Genomic DNA, 19,161 nt, shown 5'->3' with positions numbered 1-19,161 from the left:
CTATAAGGGACAAAATGGGTTGATTTAAATAAAAGACAAATGTACCACAGTAGCTTCTTTATTGGCTTTGTCAGGGTTAAGGTCTATACAAAATTATTGAAAATATTAAGATACATTTAGTTTAAAAGAGTTTCAAATGGTTTTGTTATCATCAATATCAGTAATTTCATTTTCCTTCGCCAAAATTGAATGTTTAAACCTTTACACGTTCCTATCTAAGATAGATAACCCAAAGTTATAAAATTGAGAGTATTTCATTTATAAAATATCGAAAATATTCAAAATATTCACGCTCTAGGAACAGAATCACAATTTTGTAAAAATTATAGAAAAACGTTCATAACGCTCAATATCATACCCTTAAATTCAACTACAGGGAGTTAGTTTAGAACCAATCGCCCTTCACTACGTTCTGATGGTAAATCCTTACAATAACCTAGTCAAGGTTTCATGCACCGTACGAAAATAATACCATAAACGGCCTTAAATATGATCAGTACAATTTCATCACCGAAATGGTATCGGACTTATAAAATAATGAGAACAATCTAGAAAAATTAAACGCTAGAAGCGTTTTGTAATCAACATTAAAGTTGCCGTACACGACACAATAATTTAGCTTCGCTCTGTCAGTACAGTTAACACTGTACGGCCAGAGCGCGTCCGAAGTCCGAGGTGAAACGGTTTAAAAATTCAATAGATCCTACATTGCCTTTCCTCCTGAACTCTTTCCGGTGAAAAATGAGGATATAACGAGCTTTCAAATAAGGAAATTCAAACTTGGAAAATAACTTACGACTAAAATAATTAAAAATTAATAAACTTAGCACATACGTGGAACTAAAACGAACGAGTATCTTATTATGATAAATGCAAGAGTTGGGTACTAGGGAGACATGAGAAAAGAAGCTCCGAGCATTACTACTACGATACAACACCGATATTGGATGATTACGTGGGGGGACACGCGGGACTAGCGAGGGGGGGCGACGACAATACATCGATATTGGATAGCTATGAGGGGGGCTACAAGGGACTACAGAGGGGGAACATTGAGGAATGGATGACGGAGCAGCCTTGCAGAGATTCAGCGACTGCTCTCCATGTTTCAGGGTGCCCGATAGTTATTTTTTCTTCTGGGCCTTCTCGGCGGCCTTGGTGATTTTACCAGTAGTCACCTCCTTGAAGGTCACACTCTGAAATTCAGTAAAGCATATTACGAAACATACATATTAATCTTACCCGTCATGACGATATTATAATCTAACTTATTGCGACCAATTTAATTACGTTGGCAAACAGTAATGCTCTTTTTGAGAAATAACAATTATTTAGACTGTTATGAGTTAGGACTAATTGTTACAGAATGTGCCTTGTTAGTTAATTATGACTGTTTTCTAAAATATGAACATATCGATAAGATTTTGGCCTCCAATAATTTTTGTCGAATGCAGTTTTTAGTATTTCTTTCGTGTCGTAGTTAGTGGTACCTTAATGACGCCGACGGCCACAGTTTGGCGCATGTCGCGCACAGCGAAGCGGCCGAGCGGCGGGAACTCCTGGAACGATTCCACGCACAACGCCTTGGTCGGCATCAGCGTCACAATGGCCGCGTCTCCCGACTTTATAGACTTCGGCTCCACTTCAGTCGTCTTACCTAATAAATTGTATGTACTTATAAGAAGGAACCATTTTTCAAAAATTTTAGAAAAATAGCCATAACTCTATCTTAAAATGGATACGGTACGGATAGTACTATGTCAATAAAAATTGCGTGCGTACAAAGTACACATGTCAGAAGTGAAATCTGCATTGTGCATGAACCTCTTCAGCTGCATATGAAGTCCTGGTACATATTGCTAGCAAGACACATGATTTCAACCGATATGAAAGAGATTACTATCACCGCTAACCATATTTATGCTCTCCTGGTGTCTATGTAGTAATACGTCATGTGCATGACGTCAGAATATATCAAAGTATACTCGTGTCATATATAAGAATCTCTTCTTCAACTATGATCGCCTGTAACTAAAACACTGTATAATGCTTCCTATCTCATTTTTACCATGCTCTTTACATGTTACGTTTTTATGGTTCTTATGAATTAATGAGTCTGTCTCTTTTTACTGTCGCTTTTAAGTTTCATCGACTTTCAAATCACAACGACGCTAAAGAAATTTTCACTTCAATAATATTATACACTTATATGCAATAATTATCTATTATTATATATGTACACAAACTAACACACACATACGCGCACGCGCTTTTTTTCTGTTAAATTGTGATGTGTCTTTTGAACAATAAAATATTTATGATTGTAGAATTACCGTCTTCAAACTATGGCATGGGAAGTGAAAAATTAGTATTATTAGGTATAAAATATATAAGCATTCTTCTGAGCATTTGACTGTAATGATTTATGGAAACGGCACAATAATTTGATCAGAGACACAAATAGGGTAAATATATTTACCGGTACGACGGTCGCACTTCTCCTTGATCTCAGCAAACTTGCAGGCAATGTGCGCGGTGTGGCAATCCAGTACCGGGGTGTAACCGTTGCTGATCTGCCCCGGGTGGTTCAGCACGATCACCTGTTTTATCATTTCTTATTTAATGGTGATACTATATGACATTTGCGCAAACTTGATTTTATATATTCCCAAGTTCTCTAAAATTATAGCCGAAATTAGCAATATCATTGGCGTGATTGGGCAGAACTCCCAAGTCCAACATAATGTCTAACTGGCAGAGGGCGCGGACACGTGGACTTCGCACCTAGATCGTAGAGAACCATTATCCACCTAAAATATACTAATCACCAACAACGAATACTAAACCAGAAAGCATACACAGAAAAATAATTGTAATCATTCTAACTATTTCAGAGCTCCCTCATAGGAGCCATTTTTTTATATAAGAGGGGGCAAACGGGCAAGAGGCTCACAGGATGGGGAGAGGTGAGGCAACCGCCCATGGACATCTGTAACATCAGGTGTCAAGAAATGCGTTGCCGGCCTTTAGTATGCTTTTTTCTTGAAGGTCCCTAATTCGTATCTGTTCGGGAAAACCGCAGCTGGTAATTCATTCCACAAACTGGATTTTCGAGGCAAGAAATTTCTTGCAAATCGCGTGGTTGTGGAATGCCGTCAACGTGATGCGGGTGAATTCGGCCGCTGGAATCAATCTGAACATAATTAATCAGTGTAAAGAACATAATTAAACAGTGGTCAATTTGTGTGTTGTTGTCTCTTTTATACACAGTTATGAAGACAGCGGCACTAATACTTTCACAATTCTTTACATTCTTTAAGGAAACTCCTTTGAAAATTTTTTTAACAAAACAACCGACTTGCGATTGCGTTTTTTTATACAATCTAATTCTAGTTACGATTATTGTTATTTTTCCCTCGCCTTTTGCCTTGTCACGTTGCGCGTGCGAAAACTTCCTACAACTTTGTACGTGGGTAATGAACGTAAGCGCATTGCAATTTGATTACAGACAGTTAGAAATTCTGCCACAGACCGCACCCTTACTGTAAGTCGTTAATTGAAACTCAATTCGACTATGACAATTACTTGACCAAAACGACGTTACGGTAGGTGACTCAAATACCCGGATAGCACCCGTTGTTTGGCTATATGCATTCCAGTATAGGCATTTCCAGCTTGATATAAAAATGCTTAAATATCGGTAGTGAAACATATTCATAAATAATGCATTGAAGTAAGCGTTAAGGTTAACTTCTAGAGCTGTTATGGTCTTGCATGTATTACTAGTAGTTACTACACTTCCGCCAAGCTGCTAAATATTATAGTTAATTTAATAAAATAACAACCAATACTATTATTATCTCCTAAATGGAGTTTCTATTATGTATAACCCGGTCAACCTAACTCGGGACATGGTTTAATTGACAGTTCTAGGAAGTACGGTCAAGAAAAACTCAACAAAAGCGGTTTAAATCAAGCAGTCCAGTAAAAATAGAATTAAATTCTATTCTCACACTAAATTTTCAATTTTTTTTTGTAAGGCTTAGGGTCACTTACTGAGTATAAAATCACAAAATGCTGCCAGATCCAGGTGGAGCTCATGAAAAAAAGTGTTTGGCCGATATCCAATAAATAAGCCATTATTGTCGAAAATAACATTTCGCATCATGTACGTACATCCTTGTAATATACAACTAAATATTTAGTAATTACTAGCTGACCCGACAGACGTTCTGTATATAATAAATAAAATAATGTTTTTATATGAATTTGTCAATAATATATCATATCATCAAAAATTACTTCGTAAAATATGCACCCTGCTGTCGTAATGAAATTGTTTCACAGCAGAACTGTCAAAACGTGCGTTTATAAATTCTTTCATAGAAATTATGATAAAATAAATTTGTTGTTTTTATTTAATTTAGCAGCATTTTCCTATTTATTCACCTTTTAAACCTTCTCTGGACTTCCACAAAGAATTCAAGACCAAAATTAGCCAAATCGTTCCAGCCGTTCTCGAGTTTTAGCGAGACTAACGAACAGCAATTCATTTTTATATATATATAGATTATTATGGTTTGTTACAAGCGCTGTCATGTCCATGTGGTGTTCAGTTCGATGTTCTTGGGCGTCACGGGCTATCCTGCCTAAAATCAGCAATTCGTATCAGTCGTCACGCCAGCAATAATGAAGTCATACGTAGGGCATATGCCGCTCTTATTGCCCTCCGTGATGGCAATCGTCCTGATGGAATGACCATGGTAGCTTGGGCACGGGTGTATGACGCGACTTGCGTCGACACTCTGGCTCCTTCTCATGTCCAAGTTACGTCAGTTGGTATTGAGGCTGCTACGTCGACTGCCGAAGTCGGCAAATAACATCGCAAATACGTCGGTCTTAGTGGGTCTTACATTTTTGTGTCAATTGGTGTCGAGACACTTGGTCCGTGGGGCCCAAAGGCGCGGAGAATGTCGAAAATACTATCTACGCGCCTCAATAGGGCGGCTATTGGTAACCCAAGCGCTGGCAGCTATTTCGGTCAACGGATCAGCCTAGCTATCTGCCAGAATTTTTGTTACACTTCCCCGTAATAAGAATTGTATTGTTTGTTTGTTTTTTTTTTTTTTTGAGAGGAGGAAATACGGTTACGTATTTACGCCCCGGAACGGGGCGTAATATGTCGGACTCGAGTGTCCGCGTAAGCGGACACCGGAGCCCATACCGGACCCCATACCGACTAAAACCTCTGTGCTGTTAGCCCTGGCTTCCACAGCGAAGTAGGACGTGGGCCGTGGAGGCCGCAAAGACTACGCAACAACAGTCGCGGGAAAGTATTGTTTGAATAAATAATATATTTTATTAAGTTAATTCCTATTATTAAATTCTATTCATTCACACCAATATAAACCACTTAGATTGACATTTATTTTATAGCCCAGTCAAACTCGCTTTAGCCTTAACCTTTGACTCAAGTTTTATCGTCAATATTTATAATATATGAATATCATTTATCAAGCTGCCAGCTTTTAACTTATTGATTTTTATTCTTTGGGCAATCGTAAAAGCGCAATATTACAACCTTCGTATGCCATTTACTTCCGTGCATTCTAATATTGGTGTTACTGACGCAGAAAATAATAAAAATAATGTATATTTTAATAACAGTGATCAAACATATCACGATTTGTAAATGTCCTGAGGACAGAATAGAATAGAAATGTATTTATTAAACATAGGGAGTGACAATAACATATTGCAACAACACTTGGTAAACGTCATGAAGGTACATCAGTTCGTAAAGGGGCATTGACATGGGGAGAAGAACTGATAAAAGACGAGAACCATGCATCTTTTTTTTATGGAATAGGAGAGCAAAGAGCGTACGGGTCCTGTTGTTAAGTGATCACCGCCGCCCACAATCTCTTGCAACACCAGAGGAATCACAGGAGTGTTGCCAGCCTTTAAGGAAGGTGTACGCACTTTTTTTGAAAGTACCCATGTCGTATCGTCCCAGAAACAACGTACAAGGAAGTTCATTCCACAGGTTTGTAGTACGTGGAAGAAAGCTCCTTTTAAACCGCACTGTGAAGGACCGCCACACATCCAGATGGTGGGGATGATATCCTAACTTGTGGCCTGTCGTGCGAAGATGGAATTTGGCGGCAGGAATCTTCTGTATAATCTGCTTTTATAGTAAGCATTCTTTGTCCTAAAAGATTTAATACGATTATGATATCACTTGTATCAGTTGCTCAATATGCACGAGGCTAGTGTCACAACTGAGTGTCTAGTCTTTGGTCTAGTGAGCAAATTGCTCTCACATGATTACCGACATATTACTTAAGACAACTTTTGAAATACAGACCCCTACGCTCAGTCAGGTAACCGATATCAAACGCAGCCGTATTGAAGACTCAACAGACGATAGCTCAACACCCCCGTTTATTACGTTACTTACCACAACGGAGCCTATTTCTGCCGTGAAGCAGAAATTTGTAAGCATTACCGCCGCAAGCCGCTTAGAATTATTGGAGTTTTTCAAGAATCCTGAGCGGCACTGCATTGTAATGGGCAGGGCCTATCAATTACCATCAGCTGAACGCCCAGCTCGTCCCTTATTTTGCATAAAAAACATCACTCCATCGAATAAAATATGTACTTCACGAAATTTACACATTTGTAAGGCAGTCGAACAAAGCTGGCATGGTAAAGGTACACATATATTGCGCTTGTGTTAGTGTCTGTGAATAAAACAGACAAGTGAAAATAATATCATGAAAAAATAGATTTTTGTCATTTGCTCGCGGGACCTTACGATCCTAATAGGTATTGTAATAGTTTAGTTTATACCTCAGATAATTTATAAGTCTAGATCTAGAGCCCGATGCTGATAGAGAACCGATGAAAACGGGCCAGGTTTATTACTTTAGTGTGCGCGACAAGCTACGTCTTACACTCGGGATTTGTATGTCAATTTGTGTTAGTGTAGTGTGTGTGCATTGTTCAAAATAGAGGTTAACTGTTAACCTCAATTTTTTTTTCGACATTTTCACACCTGCCTCAGTCTACCTAAACGTATAAATGATCGCTATAAAGTGTGACGTATTTGCACTTCACCTCATCTCGCCGTAATTGATCAATGAAGTATAGTCCATATAATATTACAAAATTAAAATTATTTGCAGCTCAGTCCTAATATTGATCTATAAATTGGACAAGTTGTTCATACCTGAGCCGTGAAGTCGGCAGCGCCCTTCGGTGGACTGTTCTTGGAGTCCCCGGCGACGTAGCCACGACGCAACTCCTTCACTGACACGTTCTAACAAATTTATTGTATGATATTATTATATGAAGACTAGTACTCTTGCTAAAGTTGATAGACAAAACAAATATTATGATAAACAATTAAGTTTTACAGTTACATATAATAATACTAGCGAACCCGACAGACGTTGTCCTGAACACACGTGTTAAATTTGAAAATCGGTCCAGACGTTAGGAGGAGATCATAAGCATACGTAGGAGAAATATATGTCGACTGTATTGAAAATCTAAACTAATCTCAAATTCACTGGAACACTAAAAATAACATCAAAATCAGTCCAGCCATTTAGAAGGTAGTACAATTGTAAATCTAAACCATCCTCGAATCCACTTGAACAAACACAGAAAATTTCATTCAAATCGGTCCAGCCGTTTAGGAGGAGTTCCCTGTACAGAAGAATTATATATATATATAAAGATAAGCAAGACTGCATTGATCAACTTAATATGAATGAACTGATCCACTTAAAGAAATCATCTGTATGACCGAATTGATCTACTTGATGAGTCATAATTTTTCACTCGAAAAGATTTATGACTTGATGATGAATTACTTATAGGTTACGTGCAATATGTTATACATTGCTCTACTTAAAATGATAAAGTGTAAGAATGAACTAATGCATTTAAAAAGACAAACTGTATGACTGAAATGATCCACATCATAAGACATAATATACGACAAAAATGATTTAAGTAACTTAAAAATAGGACACATTTGACTTGATTAAGTCAATTAAAAAGGCAATATGAGAGACTGAATTCTTTATTCTCCTCTATTATTTAAAATAAAATGTCTGATTGAATTGATACACTTGAAAATACCAATTACTCACACGATCCAAATAAAAAGATAAAATATTCGACTGAATCAATCTAATTAAAAAGACAAAATGTATGACTGACTCGATCCACTTGAAAAAAAAATGACTGGATGAAGAAAATGTAAGACCAAATTGACACACTTGCAACGGACAATTTGTATGACTACATTTATACACTTAACATTAAAAATATAAAAATACATTAATCAGTCTACGACTGGTTTGAACCATTTAAAAAGAAAAAGTATGACACCATTGATTTACTTGAAAAGATGTACTTTAAACTGTATGATTGAATCGTGATCTTCTTGAATCTTCTTGAAAAAAATATAATAAAAACAAAAATGATTCATTCGAGAATCAAGTGTCTGTGTTGATCCGCATGAAAAATATGACAAGCCATTTAAAAAAGCATACATGACTTAATTGATCTGCTTGAACAGAAAAGAAAGTTTAATATACATAATTATGAATAAATTGAACTATTTGAAAAAAAAAGAATGAGTGAATTGAATTGAATCCACTTGTATTCAACGGAAATCGATAAAAAAGTATTTAACAATCAACATAGCAGTGCCGGATGAAGCAAGTGCGTGGCCCGTAGAGAATTATTTGCAAGAGATTACACTCAGGCAGTTTCTTCTTCTTGGTCGTATTCTTCATTTCTGAAGGTCGTTTCCGTACTTCCGTTTTTGTAAGTTGGTCACTAAAGCCTTTCACTCCATTTCGTCCTTGGCTTTCCATATTGCGGTCGTTAGTGGTAGGCCAGTTAGTGTCATGATCTGGGCCGACCAGCGCGGCGGCTGGGTGATCGACCGCGTGGTCTTTTACCCTCCACCTTGCCTATTGTATTCTTCATTAATTTTAAATTTCATTCTTCGTCGTTAACTCTGACAATGGACTCGCTTTCTTGGTACCAAAGCTATGAGATGTTGGGGTAGGCCCATTTCTCGCAGTATTTTCCATAGACAATCCCACTGCACAGAGATGAGTAGCCCTCTTTCGTGTGGGGTCCGTAGCAATTGCTACTCTTAATATGTGGTTAATCCGGCACTGCAGCATAATTATACAGAATAAACAGATGACAGACGTACCTTCACATTGAAACCCACGTTGTCCCCGGGCATGGCTTCTTGCAGTGCCTCGTGGTGCATCTCCACAGACTTCACCTCAGTAGTGATGGCTGCTGGCGCGAACACCACCACCATACCTGCACCAGGTATCAGATATCAGTAGATGCATACGAAAGACCATGTTTGTTTCCACTAATATTTCAGAAAAACTACTTTGTGACTCAAATATGTTTGACTCGTTGAGTTTAATCAGAATTTAAAGATGTAAAATTTTACAATTAGAACATATTTTCATTCATTCGAAAATGAAAATTTGTGTAGACGTATTCTTGGGCATTAAAAGAAAGCCAGTTTGAAAACAGAAGAGATTGGTCTGAACTCTGAGGATAAAACTTATCTTATACCTACCAGCTAGAAATCATGCTTGTTAATATTATTCTAAATTTTACAACTCAGAGAACACGGAGGCGAGCTTACAAGTCATCCGATAACAGGCCATCATAACTTCACTATCAGAGCAAAAGACAAAAAGGTAGAAGAATTGAAATTTAAAAACAATTGTTTTAATTTAATGTAGAATTTTCGAAAGCGCCTAGGCTAAAGTGGAACTGGGCTGAGCATGTATGTCGGATGCACACAGACCGATGGGCACAGATCGTCACGCATTGGGTGCCTCAGACCCCGAAAACGATGGCGTGACGATCTGGATGCCTATAATAAGACCTGATCCGAGCTGGTACATGATCGCGATTAATGGAGTAAAGCAGGGGACGCTTTTTTATGTAAATAAGATGAGACATAAGATGTTAAGTCTCATTTGCCCAGTAATTTCACTAGTTATGGCGCCCTTCAGACCGAAACACGATGCTTACACATTACTGCTTTACGGCAGAAATAGGCAAATAGTGCAAAGGAGTCTCCCACTGGTGATCCTTTGCCCAGCCGAGGGATCCGATACGCTAATAATAAAAAAGTTATCTTAATGTCCTCACCTGGTTTGAGTATACCAGTCTCAACTCGTCCGACTGGCACCGTGCCAATACCGCCGATCTTGTAGACGTCTTGCAACGGCAGACGCAGAGGCTTCTCCGTTGGCCGAGACGGGGGTTGGATCGCGTCTAGAGCCTATATGAGGGTAGTTTCATATCTAATCAATCTATCGCGTACTGTTTGTTTGTCTAAGCACATTCACATCCGTATGATTTTAGCAAAACTATTTGAGTAAGTAAATTTACTTCTTGAAATATTTTTGTCTCGGTACATAGAGGTAGGATTTGAAGTAAGTATATAGAGAAATTTCATGAATGTTGATAGAAGTTTTGTAAAAGCCTGACCAAAGACATATTATAATCGGAATGGGGGTGTAGGTATTATCTATCTTTTATTTACAGCGTTACGTCAAGAGTCCCACGAATAAGAAGTTGCATTAAAAGACTGATACGAGCGATAGAATTCAGAGAAGAACTATGTCTGCACCGTGGCAAACGGATATCTCTAATATCTGCAGAATCCTCTGAATGTATCTGTGTGTATTCACTATAAGTAAATCCATGTCATGAGTAATTTTAATACAATAGTGAGCAAACTCGGGCACTAGGAGCAACGATGGGGTGAGTGCAGTATGAAGGAGAGTGGCGTCTCTCTCCTACCCGCAACGTCTGCGGTAGTACCAGTTCGCTAGCTTGCGTACCGGTACTCGCATTTGGGCATGTCACGTACGCGAAATCAGTTGCACGTATTTGGTGTTAACATGCCACAATACGACTTTGCTGCTTCATATTTTTTTATCAAATTAATACTTTATTATTTTAAATATGCGTATCATATGTAAATTACTGAGCGTTATCTTATAGTAAGGAAAAAAATTCAAAAGCATCAAGTTTTCGTCGCGAATCGAATACGCGCTCCATACATATAGCAAGCGTCGAGAGACTAATTCAAAGCACTCGCATTTTACCATACATAAATTTAAATAAACTGAAGAAAAATTGGAATATTAACAATAAAAGACAACCACATTGTTTTATTTTATTATTTTCTTATGTTCCCTCCTCCTGAAAATACTGAAACATTCAACTACATATTTTAAATAGCTGCATTTTTCTTCTTTCTTCCTGTCAGTGTATATGTGATGTAGGGGCCTCCAGTGTTGGTGGCCTTAACAAATTACATAATAATCAAATCATTCGTAACAAATAAAATCATTATAAAGTATTATCTTACCTCAATGAGGCATTTGCCCTCAACCTTGCCCTCCTTGCGTTCGATGCTCCACCCCTTGAACCACGGCATCTTGTCAGATGGCTCAAGCATATTGTCTCCGTGCCACCCGGATATTGGCACGAAGGCAACGGTCGCGGGATTGTAACCTATCACGACAGTTCATCATATTAAAGGTCGGAAACGTTCTTGTGATTCCACTGGTGTTTACTTACCATCAGGTAAAACGACACGTAAGTAAATAACCACCGTTATCATTAGAATTTTGGTCTTAGTATTTGGTATAAAACAATAATTAAAAGTACAGGCTCTTATGGTAGGGCATAAATACCACTACGCACAAGTCCACCCCCGTCCAGTGTCGCAAAATTGGCCCATCATATTTTTCTGTTCGGGTGCTAAAATTCTATTGGGACTGTCCCATAATCTACGACTCAACGAGATGGCATAGAAATCATTCACCCTTGCTTCCGTCACATTTTCATCATTTTCACATTCACATTGTCGAGGCATTACAAAAACGAGACTTCCGCCAAGCGTTATTGCACAGCATTGTAAGCCTTCTGCGCATATCTGAACCACAGGCTGCATGTGTTGAAAGATTGACCAAACACTCTAAGATGAGTCAATTCAACCTAGTTAGTGTATGTAACAATCAAACCTGCGAGCTAGCAAATTGCATTCTGGCTACCAAAGCTCCCAATATCCAAATCATCAGTTAGACAGTCTGCGACCACATGACCAAGGTATTTTAATTGTGCAACCTAATTAACATCTTAAGACAGAAAGTGTGCATGTGAAAGAAACGACACCAAAGGAAGAAGAGCACTGGTAAACGCCTTTTAGAAGGTATGCATGTCAAATTATCTACATCAAAGTAATCTTGCAAATATAAATTGGTTACACAACTAAACCTGATAAGGACTTTGAAACTTAAATTATTATATATGTAACATAAGAATAGAATGGCTTTCGCCACGTGACCTCGTTCGCATTACATCGGCATAGAAACAAAATTAACTCAATCAATTTTAAATGAACAATATATGCTTGCTGTATAGCTAAAATTTTTTCATCAAATTGGATAGACAGAAAATTTAGTTAGCAGTTGTTAAGTCATATATTTTAAATAGTTTATTGGAACGCTTAATAATTTTATCATAAAATATATTCATAACAATCAATACATTTAAATAAAATCCCAGAGCTCATTTTTGTTCAAATTTATGTCCCCTAAAACCAGTTTTGAATTGTAACCTGCTAGTAAAGTGTCCAATTTTGTATGCAAAACATCGATCAGTTGACTAAACAGTTATTCAATTTAATGTTATATTACGAATATATTATAAGTAGTATACAAAACTTGTAGACAGACATATCGCAGCGCCTTGCAATACTCACCAATCTTCTTGATGTAGGAAGATACTTCCTTCTTGATCTCCTCATAGCGCGCCTCGTGGTACGGCGGCTCGGTGGAGTCCATCTTGTTGACGCCCACGATCAGTTGCTTTACGCCAAGAGTGAACGCCAGCAGAGCGTGCTCCCTGGTCTGGCCATTCTTGCTGATGCCAGCTTCAAACTCCCCTGTGCCTGCAGCTACTATCAGCACGGCACAGTCAGCCTGCACAAGTAAAAAGTTTTTCTATGTTAAATAAGGCTATTGACTTAGCTAGCTAAGGAAGTATTCACAGCTGCTATGAAGCCGCACTTCGAGTTTTGTGAACAACGGATCCAGATAAACTAAAAAAAAACAAACTACCAATCACAATCAAAAGTTTATTTAGCATCATAATTCACATTTTATAAATCACTTGTAGCTCCGAAAAATAAACAAATTTCTTCTTTCAATGTAAATAACGTACCTATAAGAGTTCGCCAATATTGGCACAGCAAATTTCAATAAACAAGGAGAGAGTACAAACCTGAGAAGTGCCGGTGATCATGTTCTTGATGAAGTCCCTGTGGCCGGGCGCGTCAATGATGGTCACGTAGTACTTCGCCGTCTCGAACTTCCACAGAGCAATATCGATGGTGATACCGCGCTCGCGCTCAGCCTTCAGCTTGTCCAATACCTATTTGAAACAAAATAAGATCTTAGTTCCGGAAATGAAATAAAATAAATCTGCGGAATGATATGTCTCTATATTTCCCGCAGAAAAAGAAGAGCTATATTGCTTAGGTAATTTTACCTCTGGGCTATCATTAGAAAATCTCTTCAAAAATTTTTTTTTTTTAATTGAAGATGGAAGAAATTTATGGCGCAGCTAACGTAACGGATAGGTACGTGCTAAATCATAATTTAGTTAAATAATCTAGTTCTAAAACATGATCAAAAAAAAGGACCTTTGAGAAGAGCTTAAACTCACCCAAGCATACTTGAATGAGCCTTTTCCCATCTCCTGTGCTTCCTTCTCGAACTTTTCGATGGTTCTCTTGTCGATGCCCCCGCATTTGTAGATCAAGTGGCCAGTTGTTGTAGACTTGCCAGAGTCTACGTGGCCGATGACGACGATGTTAATATGAGTCTTTTCCTTACCCATTCTTGATACGCAATATCAACCTTGTGTAAAAAATAAAAAAAAAACATCATAATTTATCGAGAAGTTCCGTTGCAAAAGATGAACTTTCACTAAGCTTCTTGAAAGGTCGATTAAGAATACCGCTGACAAAAGGCAATCGTAAATTATTCCTGGAGTTGACATTTTATCACCGCTTAAGTAACTAGGAAATAAATACAAGTAGTACAATTCATTTAATCTTCGCTTGCGCTAAGTTCCTGCTCCACCATATTGTTGCGAGACCTCGATGTAAAATGCAAGGTTACTAGATATTTACATTCACCCGAAAATAATAGAAAGTATAATAACACTAATAAGGATACATTAAATACATACGCAATTTATGGGTGTGTCTCAATTCTTGTTTGATGATAATTAATGTTATCCCGTGCAGTGTGCAACAAAGGCTCGAGCCAGAATGCACTTGAAGGTGGAGGCTTCGATTGACCTGAGCATCTCCGGGAGAGCTCTACAGAGCGTGCGCAGGACGTCCTGGGACGTCGATACAGCAAGCCTTTCATCCAAATATAGAACTCGGGACTCCTACTATTACATAATACCTAACTACCTATCTAGGACTCAGCCCAGCAATCACGTAGACAATATCAATATATGTAGCTCCTGTGTAATTTAACTGTATTTTATTTAAAACAATAACATTTACATTCATTTGTAAAATTATTGCAAACTTCATTGGTGGATGCGTTTTTTTAAATTATTTATTTATAATATTTTTAACCGACTTCATATTATTTTTCATTGTGTTTCATGTAGTCTAATAATAAAACGTACTTTAGATGTCAGAACGAGATCGCTTGATAGCTTAATAAACAAACAATATGTCTTAATACATTTTAAATTCACCTTTACTCCGATCTATAACTATGTATGCAGTTGTATTAGTTTGTTGTTATGTATTTGCAATATCTAGAATAGCATTAGATTATACACTTAATAGATATAAATAGATGTTATTGCATTCGTCGTGGCATGTCTGTTATGTCGCATTTAAATACGTGGCATCTGAGCATTTATAATTCCGCGTAATAATTGCTGGCATTTATATTATACTACCATATTGTAAAATAATAGCTATGTAAATCTTAATTTATGAATCTATCACGTATAACCATCCAAATGCTCATGCAATCTATTCAGTTATTTCATGTTTCGATAAATTTATTTACCTACATTGTTTCTCGTATTATGGCAAAAAGACATTAAAGCTCAAAAGAGAGATTAATTAACCTTCAGTGTGGTTTTATTTTATAAAGTATTGATATTTTTTTGCACGTGCCTATATATAAGTATTAAACTAAATATAATTACTAAAATGTTTGTTATGATTTTTTTTTGCATTTTATATTCAGAATGAGGAGAGTATTTAACTCAGGAGAATCATTATCTTTGTATTGTATTTTAGTATATACACAAATAAAATATTGCGTAATGAAAAAGAATATGTTCCGGTGTAAATATATATAATATTTAAACTACACATTATCTCAATTAAATACAAAACTATATTAATAAAATATATAATACAACTTACCGTTAGAGAAAAATGAGCTGTATTTTCAAACTAAAGCAGATGATACCGGCAAACTGGTAATGATGACCACGCAGTGCCGCAATCGCAAATTTTCAGGGAGATACTTCAAGCATGCGCCATGAAAGCTCCCGGAATTGCGATCAATAGTACGTATCAAGTTAGATTATTTTTTATAAAAAAAATTGCTTAACTCTTTCATACGTGTTTAGATAATGTTTCATAAATAATTTTATAATTTACTACTGTCTTCAGATCACATTTCATTAAGTATTTCATATAATTTTGCGATAAAAGTATTCAAGGCAAGTGAATGTTTTTATTTTCTTTTTCAGTATGCAACCATAGACAATGCAGACTACGCAGTTTCTATGAAGTTCAATAATAATGTAGGTACCTACTGCTAAAATATATAATTAAAATTATAATTTTTTATATTCAAAAATGTCGCATGAGCACCAGTCCTTTCAACATAATTTCATTGAAATAAATTAATTTTAACAGATTATTTGTTATTAACAATGTTTGATGATCAAATGATTTGTGTTTAACAGATTGTGATTCCTCTGGTGTTGCAAGAGAATGTGGGCGGCGGTGATCACTTTACACCAGGTGACCCGTACGCTCGTTTGTCCTCCTATTCCATAAAAAAACAAGCATTCTAATATCTGTTTTAAAAACTAAACATCTTATCAAAAGTCGACGATCAACTTAGATTACTTTCATTAAAATATAATCTAATCTACCAAGCTAACTTACAGATACCAGAATTTCTAAACAAACAGTAGGTATCATAATATTTCGAAAATGGCCACCAATACTTCTTTATAATAATTATATTACCAACCAAACCTAAAGGGTTCTTGTTTAATCTTTGTATACGTATAAACAACATATAAACCTGTAACAAGAGCCAAAAAAGAACATTTTAATTTTTTTATTTGTGTGTATTTCAGAAGCGGCTAAGCCAATATTAATGCGGTTCTGAGTGTACTTATGTATTGTGGGAAGTTCCTGTGTTTGTTTTATTACAATAATCTTAATAAAACAATATTTATTTACCTACATTATAATTGAGCTTTTAATTTTAAATAACTGTAATGAGACGATTTTTTGCTATATAGGGATAGCTAATATTTTTATGAAGTTTTTGTTGAAGTAAAAACTCCTTTGTAGGCGTCACATGAGTAATTTAATTGGTATTATGTGGGAATTTTATGAGACTCGTCCGGTAAATTCACGCATTTATCACTGAGAGTGTTCCGAAGAGGTGTTTGGGCTGATTCCTGCCACCGAATCGCACCTTCGCACGACACGCCACAAATTAGGATATCATCCCCACCCTCGGGGTAAGTGGCGTTCCTCCACAGAGCGGTTTTAGGAACTTTCTTCCACGTATATCCAAACTAGGGAATGAACTTCCTTGTGCGGTATTTCCAGGACTTTTCTAACAGACCGGCAACGCTCCTGATGCCTCTGGTGTTGCAAGAGGATGTGGATTGTGGGCAGCGGTGATCACTTTCACATCAGATGACCCGTACGTTCATTTGTCCACGTCTTCCATAAAAAATCGGCTGGAGTCGTATGGGGTGATTCTCTCGGAACCGGAACTCGGAACGCATTGATGAAGTGTTTAGACTTATGGTAAATCTAACCTAAGTCCACTCATATTCTCATTTAAAGCAGGACTGTAAATATATTGTCTATACTGCTAGCTGATGGATTTTTGAGGTAGCATTAGTTGAGGTATTTCTCAGATTTAATTCTAAAACAATACTTCTATCACTCTCACGCTGGCGGCCCACAGATGATGTGATAAGGAATCCTGAGTAAAAAATTCAAAAACTATCTCCAAAAGTTAATCAACCGTAATGAACATTAAGGAAGTACTCTTAGAACATTAATAGGAGTACTTCCTTACCCGAGTTTAGAACTAACCTATTGAGCAATTGACGCACACTAACACAAAGTTTCATACAAATCGCTAGTTTAAGGACGCGTTCTCAAAACAGAGAGGTATCGAATCGCACCACTACACTGACAACGCTCAAACACATACACGTACTTAAAGTTAATAGCGGGAATCAAATGAATTTGATACTTTAGCAAGTGTGAATTTTGTTTTTGTTTTAATACATATGTATTTTTGATAATTGGTTGATGTATTCGTTTATATGTTAAATATTAGATTTTTAGATGGCAATTCTGTCGCATAACGTCGCGTCGTGTGCAGTAATGTTGTATACGCAGTTTTTTTAAATCCAAGATGGCCGCTGCGAAAAACTTGTAGCTTGAGCGTAGCTTGTGACGCACACTAAGCTAATACTGCAAGAGACTCTATCTAGACGTATAAATAATCTAAGGAAGTACTCTGTGTTGGACTGTCTCACAATTTCCGCGTATTATTTTCGGACATTTATCGGCTTCTGTTTGCGGCCTATACTGTTAAGCCGTTTTAAATACTTGCTGTTTGATATACACAGCACTAATGTTGCACAATATGTCAGCTGTATAGCTACAGATATACTGCTATAAGAATTTCGGTGACGTGAACTCACGAGATGTCACCCATCCAAAAGTGTCTAACTATATAAATTTATATTTTATTATTTATCGCGTGCGAGAGTCATGAGCATGTCGGTGACACGAATCTATAACATTTTCCCCTACCAAAAAGTGCCCAACGCGGCTAAAGAAATTTTCACTTCAAAAAAATCAAAACAGAGAGTCACAGGTATATTGATCTTATTTAAAAATGTTATTTATCTATATTCTACAGTAAAAACCAAGAAAAAACGGCCCAGAACGTTTATATATGGAAAATTGGCTTAACTATATGTTAATGTATTTCCTTATGCCCACGACGAGGCAATAAATATATATAAAATTAGTACTTAGGATTTTTTGACTTTATACACCACACAATTTCCATCGAATGATGTGTTTATCTTTAATTGTTAAATATATCAAAATTGTACTTAGCATAAGTTTATATAAATGTATTGTTTATGATCCAAATAAATAAAATAAAATGCATTCGTTAGTTGCCTTCTGTATAATTATTATTATTAAAACATTTGTTATGTAATTGTAAATACAAGATACCAACTCTATAAATCATTCTATTTGGACAGATGATTGATTTGTAAGTCATGTCTAGAAAATAAATTTAGGTACCTTTAGTGATTTCAAATAATTTCAAATAATACACTACAAGTTTCCGATAACGTGTAGGTACTGTTTATACAAATTTTTACCAAAATTTGCTGGGGGTGGTGCGGTATTCAAACCCGCGCCTCTCGCAGCAGCAAAGCCGGATTTAGAGGTCTTGTAGCGCCGGGGCAACAAAGGAGTTAAGGCCCTCTGGCCCAATTTCCAATTTATTTTCCAAAATAATAGACAATTTTTTCAGTCGAGTTTTCCAATAAATAATTTCTTGTGAAACCAAGCATAGATTAATTTATTATCGAACAAACATATAAGTATACTTTGCGGATACCAATTTTAAGCTCATGTAAATTAAATATACATATATAATTATTGAAAGAACAAAAATAAAGAGACGTCCAGTTGTGTCTGTACACTTACTCTTTTAAAAAATGTTGAAAGTG

At 36.7% G+C, this 19,161-nt stretch overlaps 1 protein-coding gene across 2 annotated transcripts; it reads right to left on the bottom strand.

Annotated features, from left to right (window-relative positions):
* Nucleotides 1–42: 42 nt before the first annotated feature.
* LOC126971208 (elongation factor 1-alpha 2) lies at nucleotides 43–15,717 on the bottom strand. 2 transcript variants are annotated; one of them, XM_050817384.1, is made up of 11 exons: nucleotides 15,554–15,717; nucleotides 13,810–14,003; nucleotides 13,366–13,515; nucleotides 12,845–13,064; nucleotides 11,447–11,592; nucleotides 10,216–10,348; nucleotides 9,245–9,360; nucleotides 7,232–7,321; nucleotides 2,480–2,600; nucleotides 1,491–1,657; nucleotides 43–1,196 (listed from the first exon to the last, which is right to left on the bottom strand). In XM_050817384.1, exons 2-11 carry the CDS (start codon nucleotides 13,981–13,983, stop codon nucleotides 1,125–1,127), a joined length of 1,389 nt encoding a protein of 462 aa, XP_050673341.1. In that variant the 5' UTR covers nucleotides 13,984–14,003; nucleotides 15,554–15,717; the 3' UTR covers nucleotides 43–1,124. The 2 variants fall into 2 exon arrangements, with proteins under 2 accessions (XP_050673341.1, XP_050673342.1); XM_050817385.1 differs by lacking the exon at nucleotides 15,554–15,717 and adding an exon at nucleotides 14,338–14,480.
* Between the last annotated feature and the right edge of the window lie 3,444 nt (nucleotides 15,718–19,161).

Source organism: Leptidea sinapis, chromosome 23, assembly GCF_905404315.1.
Source record: "Leptidea sinapis chromosome 23, ilLepSina1.1, whole genome shotgun sequence".
Lineage (NCBI taxonomy): Eukaryota > Metazoa > Arthropoda > Insecta > Lepidoptera > Pieridae > Leptidea > Leptidea sinapis.
The sequence above is the reverse complement of the archived record's forward strand: the minus strand, read 5'-3'. Positions and strand labels throughout refer to the sequence as shown.